This window comes from Lepidothrix coronata, unplaced genomic scaffold, assembly GCF_001604755.1.
Source record: "Lepidothrix coronata isolate B3197 unplaced genomic scaffold, Lepidothrix_coronata-1.0 Scaffold294, whole genome shotgun sequence".
NCBI classification, from domain to species: Eukaryota; Metazoa; Chordata; class Aves; order Passeriformes; family Pipridae; genus Lepidothrix; species Lepidothrix coronata.
In genome coordinates, this window is record NW_016690474.1 from 522,026 (window position 1) to 541,270 (window position 19,245).

Genomic DNA, 19,245 nt, shown 5'->3' on the forward strand with positions numbered 1-19,245 from the left:
TCACATGCCTTCAACCAGTATTTATTGGCTGACCTTTTGGCCACAGATCCTATATAACTGTATACAGAATCCTATTCCTGCAGCAGTTAGCTCTCCCTGCCTTCAGCTGTTAAGCCTAACAAATGTAGCTCAGGACCAATGATTTGTAATCTGTTAGGGAGGCTTATAACACATTGACTGGAAAGAAGATGAATAGTCTCTACTTGCAGTGTTCCACCATGCCCTTACCCCAAGCAGCAGCGAGACAGCCTGCAGATGTATGCACAGTTCCTGCCCCAGCAGCTGTGAGCAGCTTGCTCTCATACCAGCAGTACCAGGGCACTACAAGAATGGCAGAGAAAAAGCAGAAAATTACACCAACAGGGTCTCTGCCACTGCAGAAGGTGAAGTGGTTACAGCAGTGGGACTGAAGGATGCAGTACTGAAACTCACAGTACTGCCTTGTAACACAGGTCAGGCTCCAGCTAAGCCTGATGAATGATTTTAGACAGATTGCAGCTATACTGAAAATCGTCACAGCTGCTAGAGGTTGCTTATATTAGCGGGACTGGTAAACAAAGTAATTTTCATTATGGAAAAGCTCTGTGTTAGGAGATCTCACTTGAGAATTTTCCCAGGTTCCCAGGGGTTTAGCCCACCAAAGACACTGATTTTCCATGAACATAAAGAGGGAGACTAGTCTGCATCTTTGCATGAGAATATCTAGCTCATTACTGAAAGCTAGAAACACACATCACAGTGAAAGATCTCCCAACCTCAGTACACAATTGCAAAGTGAATTAAATCCAAAGCATTGCATTTATAACCAATGCAATGAAAAGGAACGGAAAAGCCCCAGTTGATGCTTCCTTATAACCAATAGAGCTGAAGTCACATGTATGAAATATGACAGTGCAAATAAAAAATATAACCAAATGTGTAGCAATACAGATGACCACACGGTGGCTCTCAAGTACCAGAGATGAGCTATTTTGAACCAGAAATTGATGACCTCATAAAAATTCCAACATTTCTAAGATAGGCTGTACTTACTTTTCCAGGAATTCTTGCAGGCCCTGACGGCGATGGTCCACGTGATGAGGATTGTTCATATTGAAAAAGGGAGTCTTAGATGGCAGTTCAGGTAGCTGTCTTTATTAACAGGAAGAAAATATGCAGTTAAAACCAAATGTGAAACAGCAGAGAAAAATGCAATAAGCAAATGCCAACGCCAAGCTGGTGAAAATCATGGGCCATATTCCAGAAGCTCTTGAAATCAATTTGGGAACACAAGGTTGAGAAACTGGAGGGCTTCTCACACACCTCAAAGGGGAAAATAAATTAATCTGATTTTTCTGGTCCAGTTGTTAAGCCTGCATGCATGTCTGGCTGGGTCTCTTATGGTGCTTGCAAAACCTAAGCAGACCCAAGAAGTGCAGAGAGGAGGTGCAGACACCTATGCTAGATTGCTATTTCTGCTACCTGTGCACAGCAAAAGAAAACACAGATCAAATCTCTTACAAATTAGAGGGGACCTCACCAAACAAAGGCTATCAGTACAAACCACATTCTTCTGGGTTTAAAGCACATAAAATGCCTTGTACAGAATGAACTTGTCCAAGTAAGAAACACAGGACATTTTTCAGATCTGATTTCTGTGGTTCTCAGAATTAAGATGAAACAATCCTACCCTTCCTTGCCTGACAGATTATGCAATAGCCATGTATAAAGTTGCTCACATAAGCACCGCATTGCTCTGAAGCCTCTGACGAAGCCAAACAAATTCTCTAAAGCGACGTCTAACACAGGATGTTTTCCTTGTAAAGCACATACTGTTTGTCTGTTGGGAAATAAAAAAAAACATTTTATTTTGTGAATCAGTGCAGGCATGGTATTAAAAACACATCTGAGATTCTACAGTAATGCCCAAGACACAAATGGAAAGCTTGACATTAATTCAGTTTATGTTAAGGACTTTGCTTTATCTCAGGCAGGACTGGTGACAGTTTCTACTGCAGGGAAGTATTTTTCATTTGCTTCCTTTTTAAAAGGAAGAGATTTGGATTACTGTACAACTTACACTAACAGGAACAAAAAGACCTCAGAAAAAAAGTTTCAGCAGATAATGTCAATCTTTGCAGGGGAAAAAGATCATCTTTAGCTATTCTAGTTATAATCCTGCAAACAGCTACATAGAGGTCTTCCAGTGTGCAGTCTCACTTATATCAAACCAAAGAAACCAATGTGACTGCTCTCTGCAAGTAGCAGCATTTGGAAATTTTCCCAAAGAACACTCTTAGTTCACTGGAAAAATGACAATTCATCAAAAGAGAAACAATTTGTGGAAATTAAATACTTTTGTCAAATTTTCCCATGGAGTATACATTTAGCTGAAATCCCACCTACCACACAAGACTCCATTAGAAAACCACCAGCAGCCCAACCTACCCTCCTCGCCTGTCAGGAGCCATAGCTCCAGAAGATGCAGACTCTAGAGGGCACAAAGATGACAGCTTTCTGGAATAGAGGAGTATCCAGGATATCTCACAGTTTAAGAAGCCAAATGCTCTAGGAGCTGGGTAGAACAGGAACTCAGCTGGCTTAAGAGCATGGCAGATACAATAACTTAAATCCACTGAGAAGTCTGGATGGTAGGACTGACCTAGGGAGTTGGTCTCCAAAAGCCCTGGCATTGTGATGGCAGGAAGCTGAGCTGGTGCTTAACAGCTTCACAGATGCCCAGTGCTGGAGAGTTAATTTTCTTCACAGTAGCTGGTATGGGGTGTGTTTTGGATCCATGCTGAAAACAGCATTGATAACACAGGGATGTTTTTGTTATTGCTGAGCTGTGCTTGCTTAGAGCCGAGATCTTTTCTGCTCCTCATCCGTGAGCAGGCTGGGGTTGCACAAGAGGTTGGAGGGGACACAGCTGGGACAGCTGACCCCAACTGACCAAAGGGATATTCCATATCATATGGTGTCATGCTTAGCAATAAACTAGGGTGGAGGTTGGCTTGGGGCCGCTGCTCAGGGACTGGCTGGGCATTGGTTGGTTGGTGGTGAGCAAATGTTTCCATTTGCATCACTTGTCTTTCTTTGGTTTTATTTCTCTCTTGTTTTCCTTTTTAATAATGATGATGATGATTATTGAAAATTATGAAACTGTTTTTATCTCAACCCATGAGTTTTCTCACTTTTACCCTTCCAATTCTCTTCCCTCCATCCTGCTGGTGGGGCAGGGTGGGCAGTGAGCAAGCAGCTGTCTTGTGCTTAGTTACCAGCTGGGGTTGAATCACGGCACACTGGGTCTAAATGCAATCTCCCCAACTTAGCAACTGCAGAGAAAACCAGTAACACACTTCTATTCAGAGGCACCAGTGCCAGTGAAACTAATATAGCATTCACCCTGCCAAATCCACAGAATTTCTATTTACCAGAAATCAAAAATATAATTGATTTGGAACCAGCACTTGAAGCAAATTGCAAAATGTAAAAGTTTCACAGTTCTGATTGCTACACAGGAGAGAAGTACTTGTCACACAGACATTTAATAAGTCATCATTTGACTGCTTGCTTTCATTACACTGAATGCTTAACTCTTCCACACAGGAAGGAAATGCTTTTGGTATTGTGCCAAGCATTAACCATGTAACTTGGTGCTCTCCAATTCTTTACCTTTAGTAGATATGATTCACAAAAAAATTATTTTACACTGCAGTTAACATCCCTGGATCTAGATTTGGTAAACCAGGATAATGCCTTCCATACGTCATCCACCAAAGAACAATCAAGAAAACAAAATTAGGTATAGGACAGATTTAAGGCAGACAAGAACCAAAATTCTAGGTGCACTTCCATTACATATGGTGGACTACAATCATAAACCCCAATGCAGTTATCTGACACATCCAAGCACAAGTAAACTAGCATAATATGAATGTCAAGGTATGCTGAAAACAACCACCTTGCGGCAACCAAATAACTTGGCAAAAAGAATTGAGGAGAATTTGAAGTACAAATAACCAAATAATTACTCTAAAAGAAAGATTTTTCCCACCAATACATGAACATCAACATTGTTCTATAATGGTAAGATGTCACTGACTCTGACAGTCTTCTGGCTGATAAGTAAAGCTAAGAATCATCTCTGTTGCAAGACATAGTGGAATGCACACGTGAACAAAACAGGTCCAACTTCCAACCCTCCCAGACCTACTACATGGCTATTGGTCAACTCACCTTACCTGTTTCACTGCATCTCAGTTGCTGAAAGGACAATAATAGCCTCCAGCCTTCCAGAAGTAGTATACAGAAAATTCCACTAATATCCCAAAGACAACCCTGGCTTGGACAGAAACAGCAACAAGAGCACAAAGAATCTGTGGTGATATTTTTATACTTACATGTATAAATATCTCATAGTCTATGTAAGAATGCCATGAGTCTTCTTTCTGTGTCCTGGGGTCTCTCACCAAGACAGTTACAAATTCCTGCAAGGGCATAATAAAAATCAAGCAATTAATTTCAGAAAGCAAAGGCAGACTTAAAGACTCTCTTGATTGTTCTCCTGCTCCACAAACTACTGTGCTCAGATTAAAAGCTGAACTGCTGTTTTATTGAATTTTGCAACCCTATAAATGGAGAAGCAAAAAGCAATGAATCATCTAAGCTACACCATGTGTCTGGGAAATTCCCTGCCAAACTGCTATCTGAAAAGGAGTATTTCAGATTAAGTAATACTGTGAAAACTCATACATGTTTCATGCATGGGAGATGTGTCTTGGTAGCTACAAACTAAAAACCTAACATTCAAAGTTGCACATGTAAAGGAGAACTATGCAGGTACTTTAGGCTTTCCCCACACTTGTAATCAACATTTACAAAGAGACGAAGATGCAGCACCTGGGCACTTCTGTTCCAATCTGCCCATCCACCTGTCCAAGGAAGCAACACAGCTGCACTGTAGAGCATAATTCCCCATTTCAGGGGGACAATGATATAGCGTATTTGTTGTAGAAGTTGTCATATCTTGTCTATTACCTTGTAATTTCTACATTTATATAATAACTTAGAGGGATTCCAAAAGAGAAAAAGAGGCCTGTGTGCATTACTGTAATGTAACTGGTCATACCTAATGGGAGTGAGAAGAGACTGAAGAATTAAATGTTCCCAAGTATCATCAGCTAATGATCAAAACTTGTATTTTAGAAAAAACAGAAAATGAAAACCAAAAAGCCTGATAAATCTGTATATTCATACTAAGATGGAAAAGACTCCTTTCAAATACAAAGGTCAAAACTGTGCTTAAGTACCCGTTATTCCAAAGCAAACAAGCAGGCTGCCCTACTCCAGTTGCTTACATAAGTTTTTCACCCAAAAAGCTAAGCCAACCACTTAGCAATGACTCAGTTAAAGAAAAGCATATCACTTTAAGCTGTAGATACACTCCCTCCCAGAGAAAGGCACTGCACAAGATCTCCAGGTACAGGATTCAGCTGTGGGAGGAATGACAGTGTCTCTGGTAAATAACATGCTTTTTTAGTACATATTTGCATAAATCAAGAAATCTTGAACTAGAAAGCTCTCAAAATGTGTCTTCCCATGCCCAAACCAGAGACATCAAAATAAAAGCTTTTCTCTTCAGACAAGTCTTCTGCCCCTGCCACACACTTCAACACATCACCAATGGCAACCTTCAATGGACCAACAGGGCAACAATGACAACCTTGAAAGGAAAAGATATATTTTTCCCTGAACAGCCATTGCACTCAGTACATGGCAGGGAGGTATTCAAGGTCTGGATTAAGTTCTTTACTACTCTGATTTCCAGGTGGTACTGCTTCAGGCTGTGCCTGATGGCTGGACACAACCCACAGTTTTATGTCACTTAGTCCAGCTCCTAGTCACAGCAGTGCCATCTGTATTATTGCTGGATACCATCTTGGTGAGTAACATGAGTACCTTGCCAAAGAAAGACCATTTGAAAGGCTCCCAAAACCTCTGCTGCTTCTTTCCTCACCGAAGAGCACTGGAGGGCCAATTCTCCTCTGCAGCTTTTAAACCCCGTGCCAGTGTGAGACAAGAGGAACAAATGAACAGAGTTGTAATCATTTCTACCAGCTGAGGGTCATGCCTTTACTTTTACGAAAACACCAGTGGGAGACATGAGGAAGTTATTCCCACTCCTGAGATGATCATGAGCAATGTGCTGGACACGGGAGAGATGACCATTTTTTTGGTTGCTTTTCTCCACCTGCCTCACTGTCTATCATATTTGGCGTGCATATATAGACAGAACATACTTTCATACCCACTGTAACATCTTTTCATATCCAGAGTCTGAGGTTCTCCCAAGTTTTTGTCTTCCCCAAACTTCTATTTCCCTGTGTCCCACTCCTCTCCAGAGCTACAATCACTTCTAAACATACTGTCTTTTCTTTGCTGAGCACTAAATGCATCAGTCCTGCAAGAGGAAGAAGAGGAATTATGCCAGGAAGCTTCCAACAGGATGCTGCTTTCCTCCTCCCTTCAACTGCTGCAGCCCTGGAGTCATAGCTGCAGTCAGCCTGCTTATAACCTGATCTCAGTCCCTTTCCTCTCATCTACTGCTGTATCAGCTTCTTGTTGACCTTCCTTTTGACCAGGTTCCCCAAATTACTCCATTTCCATGTAACCTTCTATAACCCTGTCCTTTGTATATAATCAAAATAGTCTTTGAAGTAAAATACTTCTTTCAAACCTTTATTATACCGAAGTTGCTATCGGATATGCTGTGGGTTAGCTATGGCTTACCTTGCAAATCATTCCAGACCACAAGATTTACACGAAAAGTTTTGTACTCTTTCAACTCACACTTAACTAATCACTGAATTTCAATACAGAGGAAGTTAAAGCCCTTCACACTCTACCTACTAAAGAAAAGAGACCTGCTGTAGGCACTCTGGCAGGCAGGTGTCTAAGCAGTAAAGCACTGAGCCACGAGCAAAAATGATCTGCAGAACAGCAGAGCACCTCAGCGAACTGCAGTCCTCATACAGTCATTGTCAGCTCTGATTTAACACACCAGGATTTCAGCAGAAGTTCCTTTTTCCCCTTTATTTACCAAAGAATGTTAATACTAAGTTTAGAATGAAGCAAGATAAACATTAGGCAACTAGAAATAAAAAATAATGTACAGCCTTTCTCAAGATCTAGGGTTACTTCCCCTAGAAACCTCATGAATCTAGGAAGTGTTAATCCCAGTTCCTCTTGCAAAGGTTCTGCTGCTCTGAAACGGTGTCATTGCACATGTAGACTACTCCTTATCTTTTGACCTTTAATTCTTCTCCAGGATACAAGATCCCTCAGGGAAAACAGTATTGATTTAATCAAAGCAGACCTAACTGTCCAGTATAAATGACGATCCACTCACAGAAAAGGTGCTTATGCTTTTGCATCCCTAGAAAAGTAGGCTTGTAAAGACCAATATTCACATATAGACTGTGTTAGGGTCCAAGCAGAGTCAGCTGGCAGAATATTCCTCTGTGAGATTGCTGTTTTATGCTCAGTCCATCCTGCATTCACTACTCACAAACAATCACAAGATTACAGCAGTTCTGCGTAATAATTGCCTTTATCCTCTGTATATACTCCACTCCCTCCCTATCTTGCTATAAAAATTAGGATACTCTCAACAGACACATCTATCCTCTGTCCACCTGGGGGAGGTGATGCTGACCTCTTCCTCCCACAGCCCACTTGAAGACTAACTTAATTATTTGTCACAAAACTGGATTGCAGACCAGCTGTACAACATGGGAAGCTCAGCCCAAAGAGAGACAAGGTTTCAGGGACTTTTTACTTTTGCTAGCTGCAATCCTTTCCAAGGTGCCTCCTTCTCCTGCCTAGTGCTGCTTGGTTTTTCCAGAATTGCAGATCTAGTTATTATGCAACACTACATATACTTTCAGTTTTGTTTGGGGTTTTTTGCTTGATTGTGCTGTTTTGCTTTTTCTAATTGAGGGGCAAAACACATGCATATATATCATGCATTCGAGAATGATATGCGACCTGTAACACTTCAGTGCAACAGTTCTCTCAAACCAGAATTTACTGCTGACACTTCAAAGTGTCCAAGCTTGGGCACAGAGGCCTACTGCACTAGGCACAATATAGACTCAACAGAAAGCTACTGAAGTGTCATCTCCATTTATTCCTTCTCCCTGCAAACTGCTAAATTAAACACAAAACATTTTCTGTCCAAACTGCTAATGCTATAGCTTTGATACGGATCCCAGCAGCCATGCTGGCCTGGACATCCTCATGAATATTCAGAATTTTCAAATCTGCAGCAAAAGTAGTCATAACTACTTAACAAGCAGGAATTGCAGAGCAGTTTCTTTGACTGGATGTGCCTTTTAATTCCTGGCTAAAACAGCCAGTTTAAGCCTGGCACTGATGGTATTTTGCTACCTTGTCCTCAAGGTTGGGAGTAGTCCAAGCAGTTAGCGTCACTGACAAAATGGCCAAAGTGACACCTAAATCTCGTTTACACCTTCTCCCTCATGGTTATAGATCTGTGCAAAGAACATGAGTGCTGATAGCAGAGTAAAAGGGCAACACTGAGGTCACATAGACACAACCATGGAAAACCGAAACGTTCCCCTTTGGATTTGCCTCAAAAGGAAGAACACACCAAAAAGGCAGCTGAAGCAAACACAAGAAGTCTTCTCTTTTAGTTTTTGTCTTTTTTTTTCTTCCCCCTCTCTCCCTTCTCTTGTTGGATATATTTCTGCAAAATGCAATGAATTGCTTAGAGACAAGGGTAAATCAGAAGCTTTATTATATAGAATTTGACCACAAAACTTGTCTTTCTGAAAAGTCTCTTTAACATTTTCCTACTAGGAAATAGGAAATCTGACATGGAAATATCTATTTTTAATATGAGGGAAAAATCTAACACAAGGAGGTGGAATAAAAACCGTCTCACATTGGTTGATTATTTACATTAATCATTCCAGCTGCATTTTAATTCAAATCTCTGTGCTCGGGACTGTATCAGGTGATAACCTTGTGCTCTTGTTACACATTTGATTAGTCAATAATCCCTGAAGAGTCATTTTCCCCAAAGCTTCCAAGAAAAATAGCATATCCCATCAGGTTTCCTGACAGTAAAAGGATCAGCCACAAAGGACATGAGGCTTTTCGCACTGGGGGTGTTGGCATCTTCACTCCACACGTGCTGTGTAATAAGGCTGATAAGAGACTATAAGATGAGATAAAATAATTTGTTGAAACTTTTGGTGTTCATTGGAATGAGCAAAATAGAACAGGCAAGTATGATAATTGTGGTCCACACAGCTGGTAGTCAGAGTTCAGACCCAGCTCCAACCATTATGTCCTAGAAAATATCTAAAGACTGATGAAAAAAAGACTCCATACAAGTCCTTCTCTCCTGTCACTGTGTCTGAGCCCCTTATGCACAGTCACTTGCTCTGAATGAATATCTGATTCTTCCATCAAACTTTAACACAAGGAACTGGCACTGCATCACTTCAGAATATTCTGTATCCTGGCAACTAAAAGGATGAAGAATGCAGCCAATTTTCTCTGATCCACGTGAACCTTAATGAAGTTCAATCCACAACTGCCAAACTTCAACCCTTTTTTATTAAAGCTTAGACATGACTTACCTGTTTTTCATGTTTTGGTGTCATCCTCACTGGTACGTAGCAAAATAAAAATCAACCTGAAAAAAAAAAAACAGAATAGACATTAGATTGGCATTTAGTAGTTTTTTTAAGGTCATTTTGCTACTTACTAGTAGACTGTGGAAAGAGCCAGGCTTAGTGCCATATATACTAGAAAACATGCTTGCATTAACTGAACCTCAGAAAGTATTCATTTTTTTAAAAATCCCACTTTAGAAGCACTGGGCCCAGTCCCTTTCTGTTTGTATTTGTCATACATGACAGTCCAGGGATGCCTGTCCATCTCTGAAGTCACTGCTTTTCTTCATTGCTCCAAGAGCGCTCTCAGGGCTCATCCTTGCACCCACCTCCCAACATCTCCGCACAGCCAGCGTTCCCAGTGCACAAACACAGCTGAGGCAGTACTGCCTGAGCCTCATCCCAGGTGCCCAAGCACAGGTCTGCGTGACCGCAGCTGAAGCCCAGAGACTCTAAAACATCTGAGTCAACAGAATCAAATGCCCCTCTCAACCATTTCCCTGAAATGGAGAGAACTGGAGAGACAAACAGGCTAGCTAAAACCCAGGCTAAATTTCACAGTGTCTGTGGTTTTAAAACCTTCATGTAGGGAAGTGTATAATTAGATCAAATCAAACCATCCTGTCATTAATTCAAGTTTTAAATCTACTCTTTCACTGAAAATCCCAATAAATTTTTAACTACCTCTGCAGTCCAAAAAACCAGACAGTTTGCTTAGGACAGATATCCACATGGGAAGACCGGGACAGCTTTATTTACTTGCCAGCTTACATACACATCACTTGCCCCAAAACAACTGCTGTGGGAAAAGGATTTCCAATATATTAGCAATTTGCCTTTACCCATTACCTCTCCCACATGCCAGCCAGCCACTGCCAGCTAACACCTACACTGACCCCCAGCTTTAGAAATATCCCATTGCCTCCTCAGCTGTTAAAAGTCAACCTCCTCTTTCCAAACTGACCCAAGCAGGATCTCCCTTTCACTTCAGGATTATAACTCCCTACACTGATGCCACGGTCAGGATGGATGCCGCTCGAGTAGGAGAAGTTGAGCAAAATCCTCCTGCACATCCCTCCAGGCAGGCACCTCGCACTGGAAAAGGTGAATTTGCAGCTTTCTTTAGGCAATCCCTAGAGGTGCTCTCAGCCACCTGCAAAATGTTCACATGTGCCAAGGCAGACACACGGCTGTATTTTTGGACATGGTTATCGTTAAGGTTTAGTGATACAAAGCTTGAAGACGCTCTTGTTATTATACAACTAGATATTTAGGTCAATCCCAGCTAAGGAGTGCTGGACACCCCACCACTGCCCAATGCCTCTTATAAACAGCTTAACTTTCAAATTACAAACTCCACTCACTTTAATAAAATACAGAACAAAGATAGGCACACATACATTTCTTACACCAGGAAATTATTTTGGAACAAACACACTGTTGCTAAATTTCTAGAGGATCAATTGTATCAAAATAGGATACTCTGTTTTCAAATCAAAATGTCCATACACAGGACTTCAGACATCCTAAGGGTGCCATTGTACAGTTCCCATCTCCATGAAGATAAGTCACCATCATTTCACTTCTAGAGCTAGAATGATGCTGACAAAAACACAGAGGAATAGCAAAAACACACTCCAAATAAATTTTCCTTTTTTTTTTTACTCAATGTATTTATGATTAACTTGCATGTATGTTCCGAGCTGAAGGCATAGAAGAGCACTCAGACACTTCCTGCTGCACAGCTCAGCAGCACCTCTGCAAGGTGAGGCTAAGAATTTGGCTTATTGGTTCTAACTAATGTTAATACAAAAGTATATTAGGAACTTTCCTTTTTGGGACATAAATAGCTTTTATGTTACAGGAGAGCACAAGCCCACATCACAAACCAATCTCTTCCCATTTGGTATAGCTGTAAACCTATATAGTTTGAGGTTAATTTCCCCCCTTTCTGCTTTGGTTGAATATGTTGTGGTTTCTTTCAAAATGACAATTCAATTTTTTTTCCTCAGTAATATAGCTTTATTCCATCAAATGCTGCAGCGTGTTTCTCCCCTGTCTCTAAACTGATTTATGTAAGAAATTATGCAAGCCCAAAATACCTCATTCCTGACACAGCTCGTGAATGACAAGGCTGAAATAATACATTTCATTTTTTCATTTGTTTCTCTAAAGACTGAGTTATGTGCTAGTGCAGGTTAGAAAGAATAGCTTAAACTCTGAACAGCCATCCCACTTTTAAATCTTTAGTGACAGAAAATTAATATTTCAACACAAAAAAGCTTCCTAAAATATTTAAAATACATCAGTTCTTCATCAAGTAATTTGAAAAAAAAAATCAATAATGGAAACGCAAGCCCCCCAAAGCTGCCTTTTTCCACTGATTTCAGCGAGATTGCCTAGTCATGCTGCAGCCGCTCGCAAACACACCGAATGCAACATTCTGTCTGGTAGCAAGATATATATTTGGGGACTTCTTTAACACACAGAAGCCAGTGAAGCAGAACAGTTCAACTCTCTGCTTAAGAAGTTGGTTTTTTTTATCTTGAGAAAAAAACTACCCAAAATAGCAGTGATGGAGAGAAGCAGCCATCAGAAGACAAATAGAAGGCTGCTGGTCTCTTTAGTCATTAAAAAAAATTTCCTCTGACAGAGAAATGAAGGGCTGCCAGGAAAAAGAATCAAAAAAGGTAGTGGTAGATCTGTAGTTTTGATAAAACACTTTCTGCTGTGACTGGGAAAAAACCCCATTGGTTTCTGTATGTTTTTGTTCTGCTTTTGATCCATTATCAGTCTGAAGACTTCCTTTTTTTTTAAGTTAGTTTTATATACTTAGTATATCAACTGCTCCTTGCAGTACATATTTTTGACGGTTCTTAATTGCATAACCAACAAAACTACCAGGAAGCAGCTCCACAAATGCCAACAACAATCACCCCAAAGCAAAAAGATTATGTAGGATGAATTGCCATACTTCTGTTGCCTAAAAGAGAATCGTGAAGAAGTGGGGAACAAACCCAAGTACTGCAGTGCTTTTCTTGGAGAAAACAGGTAAACTGCTGTGCTCTTCTTCAGGGTAATAGATAAATAATACTGAGTATTATATTTCATTAAATATTTTAGAGATTATTTTATATTTTAAAATCTAAATTAAAACAGGTAATTTGATATTACTAGGGGAATACCCTTTTATCATGTAAATAGATTGCTCTTAAAGGAGGAAGTAACTTGTCCCCTACATTGCCAAACTGCAAGATGAAAACTGAAGCTGTAGCACCGACAAAATCCATGACAACAGAACAGCATGCACAAATGAAATCCTCCTGGCTGCCTCACTAGTAGCTGTGTTCAGTTGCACTGAAATTTTTATTATTTCATTCCTTGCTGGGCAGCGGCCTGTGCAATGTCCTTGTCCACTCTGGGAGTGCTGATGGATTCCATGTGGCCAGTGTTTCCCCTCAAGGATGAATGCTGAGCTTCAGCTCATCCATCCACACACCTTTGGTTATTTCTAATCATATAACTAAACGACCACCTTCAGGCTTTAATGGGGAAGTGTGATTTATTTTCAGACCTTGGTGATGACTGAAAGCACTATCCAGTCACAAGCAAAGCCCTCAGCTGCACTTTCAAGGTTGTTCCCATCATCAGTATCAAATGAAACTTTTACTCAGGGCTTCAATATGACCAAGTGAGAGAGATGAAAATTGAATCTCTAAATGCTTTCAGATCTTTCCTGTATTTTATGTTTTGCTTATTCAAGACTCAAAAAGTCATAATAATTTTAATCTAAAGCCTGTAGAAAGTTCAGCTGCATCCATACATTGAGTTCGTTATCACAGAACGCACCAACATGCACCTGACCACACTATGTTCCCGAAAGGCAAGTAATCCATACGGATTTATATGGAAGATACACATGCAGGGGTGATGGTGGGAGGGGGAGAACAGGAAGAATAAATAAGAGAAGATATTAGCTCTGTAGAGTTCAAAAAAAAGACCATAATAAACTCAATTCCATGCTAAAACAAAACTGCTACTTAGATTTGGGATAGGATAATCCTAATTTCTTTGGGGGAACGTTCACTGCATTTGCAGAAGCATCAGGTTCTGGACTAATTCCTAAAGGTCAGTCACTGGCAGGGAAAGTCACTGATGCAGAAAGACCATCTCTCACAGCTCCTGGATAGATCAGAGGACCCAAGAGGCATCTGTGCCACTGCTGTTGCAAGGGAATAGGAAATAAAGGAGCTAAATCCCCACTTAGTACTAACTCAAAGCTAGTCAGAAGCATGGATGAAATATTACTATAGGTTTCAAATGAAAGGATAATAAATGGGAGAAAGCAATGTTAACTTGTTTACAGAAAAAAACTGCCTGAAACCATAAGATCAGACATAGTGCATATATTAGTGGAAAGGTCCATCTAGTCCAGCAGTGACTTAGATGGTGACTCACAGTGGAACCTCAGAGTACAAGAAACTGGCAACACTTTGAGTGCTTATTCCCATATTTTGAGGGGAAAATTATGAAAACTATATATGTATAAATGTATGCCGCCTGTATAAAGTGTACCATTCTGTGATGCCAAACTGACCACATCATAACACAGCTTGGCATTTACAGCAATTGTGTACATGGCTATCATGGTTATCCCATCTTGTTGATGGGAAAAAGTCTTATTCAAATGCTGTTCCCCAAGCAAGGATTTTCAGTCCATCCAGAGAAACTCAGTCTCAGCATAAGCGAATGTCTTGTACTTCACCTGGTCCACTTTAATACCTGGGGTCAACCCAACTGTGCTGATCAGAGTCATGTGTTGCCTTCTATTCCTCACTGTCCATGAACCAGATGGGGAGGACTGAAACTCCAGACTGAGCAGGTCACAGAGCATCTTCCCTTCTTTCATCTATTCTGATGACCCCTCACCCTCCCTCAGCAAATCACCATAGGGGTCTGCTCATCAGAAGTGAAAAGAATATGAAAGACATCAGCATTTTCATCTAATCTCTGCACAACAGTCAGGGGTGCACAGATTACTTAGTGAAGTCAACAAAATAAGGTACCCCTTTAGCAAATCCATCTCACTTTCCAGGATCAAGGTACCCCTTTCATCAGTGTTGTAGAACAGTAGCAGAAGAATCACCTTGTTGCTGAGCAGGAAACAAGCACACCGCCTAAACTGCTTTTAAAAGAACAGAAGCTTTCCAAACCACTGACAGAATTCACACACCTTCCCTCCAACCACAACACCACAAAGAAACATACTGCCAAAAAAATCACGGGTTTGCAGCTGCACTTGAAATTCTGACTTCCAGCCTCCACTGCCAAGAGGCTTAGTTAACTAGTCTTTTCCTATGGGATTTCAGTCCATTTGGTTGCTAAATGCTTGTTTATGGCCACGAGGTATGTTATGCTAATATAACCATCAAGTTAGCATTTCTCCTCAGTCAGCCATTCCCTTGTCCTGCAATCTTCCTAGATATTAAGACCTGTTTTACCAAAAGAATGAATTTGGTTCATTTAAAAAAAAAAACAAAACCAAAACATTATACAAGAAATTTTAATTTATTGCAGAGGAAATTCAGAATCAAAGAGTTAATCAAAGATACTAATTTCCCTTTCCCCTCCAAAATAAACACATCACATGGATTACAGTGTCAGGTGTGGATCACAGATTTCCAATTACCTTGGTATTATACCACACTTTGAACTGCTTCAAATTAACACTGTATTGCTGGACAGCAGCATGACTCACCCGCCAAGCCTCTGTGAAACGTCTAAAAGCCTAAACAAGGAATAAGTACTAAGAAATCTGTTCACAGTAGGAGAGAGCATCAGATGTTTCCTCATCATCCTCTTTTTCTTTTTTTGTTTGTTTTGTTTGTTTTTCAGTCTCAAATTGCAGACGTATCCTCAACCAAAGGACTTCATGAATATTCTGCAGTTTTGGTGGGTTGCTGATCCCAGAGCAACTATTACTTCAGTTTTCTCATATTAGAAAATACTGATAAGGCTAACACTGGGAGCTAGGACTTTTAGGCAGTGGCTAGCGAACAGTAATTGTAGGTCAAGACACCGGAAGAACAGTACCTGTCAGACTTCCTCACAGCAAGTATCTGATGCTTGCCACAGTTTCTGCAGACAACCTGGGGACCACTCAAAACTCTCCTGCAGCTTTGGCTCTTGTGTTTTCCAGGCAGCCTGTCAAGCTGGTCTGACATGTGAGCCTGCCTTTGCTACTCTTTCCAGTTATTATGGTGCATAGTAAGTAGCTTAAACTACATGAAATGATTTTGTGGCATAAACGATCACAGGTTTTGGCCAGTTTTTTGCTACGGCATTTTCAGAAGGCCAATAAAGAAATAAGGCAGTCTTTGAAGGGAAGCATTGGTGACTTTCAAGGTGAAGTTTCAGAAAGCATGCTTGCTCCAGAGAGCTTTTGAGATCCCTTGAGCTAGAAGAAACCATTTCAGAAGAAACAGCAACCTTAGCAATCTGGGAAATTCAACCATCTTTTAGCTACAGCCGTACTTAAGATGGAAAATACTGGACAAGCGCTAGGCTTCTTACTGATGCACAGAAAGGGCACACCACTGGCACTGAAACTACTTTTGAAAACAGAGGGGAAAAAAGCAAGTAATTTCCAGGCTAAAACCACTTGCTGACATAGTACCTGTGTACTTTCCAAGTGAGAGTTCTGTTCAGTTACAAAAGCGATGAGTGAAGATGTACATATTGTGCACACATAAATGACACCAGATTTTATTAGAAATACCAACAGGGACAGACAAGCAACCCCTAGGTATTTTTTACATGATGCCAATTACAAAAAACACATCAGACAGCTTTTACTTTACAAGCTGGATTACAAACCAACAAGATGGGGGTTGTAAAGAGAAACTAAATTATCAGCATTTCAGAACACAGATGAAATTCCTAAGAAAAATATTAAATGTTTCTTCTGAAGAAAGGTTCAGAGAATGTATGTCTTTCTCTCGAAAATTAAATTGCCTTAAAAATAGCATCTTCCTCCAGGTATATCTCTGTAATAACTAATTTTTGCTTATCACAGGAAAAGAAGGGCGGATGGAAGCTGTATCTTTGCTGCTGAGTAAGCAGAGCAAATTCAGCAAATGCCATGCAGTCTTATTGCAACATTTCTTTCTCTGTCTCTCAAATGCTGCCATCACCTGATCCTTCCTTTCCTGACTCACCTGCTGGAACATTTTGAATCTCATGTGCCGGAAAATTCTCATTTTTTGTTAATTTCAAACTCTTTTAATTTATTATACAATTTTTGTCTGCTGATTGAATTGTTGTTACTTAGCACTGCGTGTTTTAGCTTGGCTTCCTTCCTGCTGCAGATTTCCTTATTCTACCAAAACGGTTGGTTTTGTGACATGCCACCTAGTCCAATCCAGGAAATGCTAGGACTTGGTCTTGTCCCCAGAGAGGAAAGTGAAGCAAAAGACATGTCTTGGCCATAACCACAGAATTAGAAGTCCCAGTCTCATGACGTTTGTCTGGGGAGATGGCTGGGAAAGACCAAGCACAAATACAGACAAAACCAAAATGAATAGTTAAGCAGTAACATCCTGAGACAGATCGAACCTAAGCAGTCTGTATTACTGCAGCTCAAAACAGGTGGGTAAGATAGGAAATACTGCAGTCAATACAGTGTGCCCATAAAACTTTTTGATCAGTTCTCTTCAAACTGCTGTGTTTCTTGTGTCTTTTAAGTTGACCACGCCCATGAGGGATCATTACAACAGTGCAGCTGGATCAGATGTCCAGTCTTTCACAATGTGGCAATTCACCCTTCAGGCTCTCCTCCCCTGAAGAATGTATCAGATGGCCCACTGTTACCACAAAACCTTACTGTTGTTGCGTATCTGTGTAGCTGCATCCACATATTGCGCTAGTTTGTGAGCTGGATGTATTGACCATCAAATTAACCACTTATGAGTATATTAACAATGAATTCAACTGGGCAGTTTGCTTGTTCAACAGACTTTGTTCATTTTCTGTGCTAGCCTATGCCAGTAGCCTGAAAACAGTATTTTAGAAGTAAACAGCTTCTAAATAGTGTTACTTATTACTAAAGAAGACAATTCTGAGAAGCAAACGCCATTTGGCAGGAGGAACTTTTCATGAGACTGACCAATAAGAAAAACAGGTGGAAAATCAGTGATTCATCCATGTCCTGGATTTTCTATTTCTTGTTTATTTTGTGTCTACTAAATCTCAAGATGTGATTTTAGTTGTTTTTGCCCCACTGCTGCAGCATGACTTTATAAGGCTGACATCACCTTTTGGCCAGCTCTTGGCACAGAAGGCACATTTCTCGTATGGTAAACTTTTTTCAGAAGTTGTGAGAGAACAGCAGGAGACATGTCAAACACACAAAAATGGGAGGGAGAGAGGAAAAGCAGCACTTGGGTTTGACTGTTCTGCCATCACAGCCAAGTCAAAGAAGTTGCTGATCAGCCTGGAACAAACCCTGGTTCAAGGTCAAGTGATAAAAGAAGGAAAGACAGAAAACTTAATGCCTGCAGGACAAATATAACCCACAGCTTGTTTTCACAGTGCCCAAACCCATGTGATATTTTTCCAGCAATTAATTCAGGTTGACCAAGTGGTCTGAAGGACAACTTCTGCCTTCAGTAGGAGAAAGACTTCCCACTCATGGAGCAGATGCTGCCTAAATGAGCAGATTGCACAGATTTTGTATTGGAAGATTTGGATCAGATGAAACTGGTTTGTATTAAATAAGGCTTATTTCAAGTTCACTTAAATATATCTATTTCAGGCCAAAAAAAGCACAGTTCAGTCTTAAAATAGAACAAGTGTCAATTTATATAATCGCACCCTTAGCTATAGCCAGTTGAAACCTACACATTCTGTATGGACATATTTAAAATACTACTTTGTGGTCCTACAGTTAAATCCATAATAAACATCTATCACACGGCTGGTGGGATCGGACAACCACCAAGAGATTCCATCCAGCTCTACTGTTCTGTAGAAACACAGTAATGTCGCAGGGGCCACAGTTTCTCAGCCCAGGGCTGAACAAAACTGCAATCAAGGGAACTCAATGAAACAAATGGCCCAGATGAAGAGGAGCAGAAGGTACCAGTTACAGCACATCCTCTGCAGCTGGAAGCCCACAGAGAAAAGCCCCACCGCAGGTATCCAGCCTACTCTGTCACTGCCTGTAAATCTTCTGTAGAACTGACACAACTGGGTCACTACTGCAACCAGAGATGTAAACAGCCATTACTGAGGACGCATTCCACCTTATAGGTGAGTTTCAAATCCTGCACCACTTTATACAAAGGCAAGTGCCTTACATACTCAGAAAGCACTATATAGGGATAGCACTGTCCTTTACAGGGTTTGTATTATTGTTCCAGCAGGAGAACAGGAACAAGAATGGTTGTCATCAAGCCTAAAAACAACACAGCTTTTGCAACTGTAAAAGCTAGCCATTAAATGACTGCTGAAATCCAGAATTTAACACAGACTAAAGCTATTCAAAGTTTGAAAGTTATCT

At 40.6% G+C, this 19,245-nt stretch overlaps 1 protein-coding gene across 3 annotated transcripts in view; it reads right to left on the reverse strand.

Moving 5' to 3' along the window:
* The window catches only part of SNX10 (sorting nexin 10), a 36,880-nt gene that overhangs the window by 10,469 nt on the left and 7,166 nt on the right, over positions 1 to 19,245 (reverse strand). For all 3 annotated transcript variants that reach the window (XM_017837190.1, XM_017837189.1, XM_017837191.1), the window contains exons 2-5: positions 9,651 to 9,709; positions 4,383 to 4,469; positions 1,719 to 1,819; positions 1,033 to 1,131 (exon numbers count right to left, since the gene is read on the reverse strand). In XM_017837190.1, coding sequence (XP_017692679.1) covers positions 1,033 to 1,131; positions 1,719 to 1,819; positions 4,383 to 4,469; positions 9,651 to 9,674 — 311 coding nt within the window. In that variant the 5' untranslated portion in view covers positions 9,675 to 9,709. The remainder of the gene's footprint in view (positions 1 to 1,032; positions 1,132 to 1,718; positions 1,820 to 4,382; positions 4,470 to 9,650; positions 9,710 to 19,245) is intronic.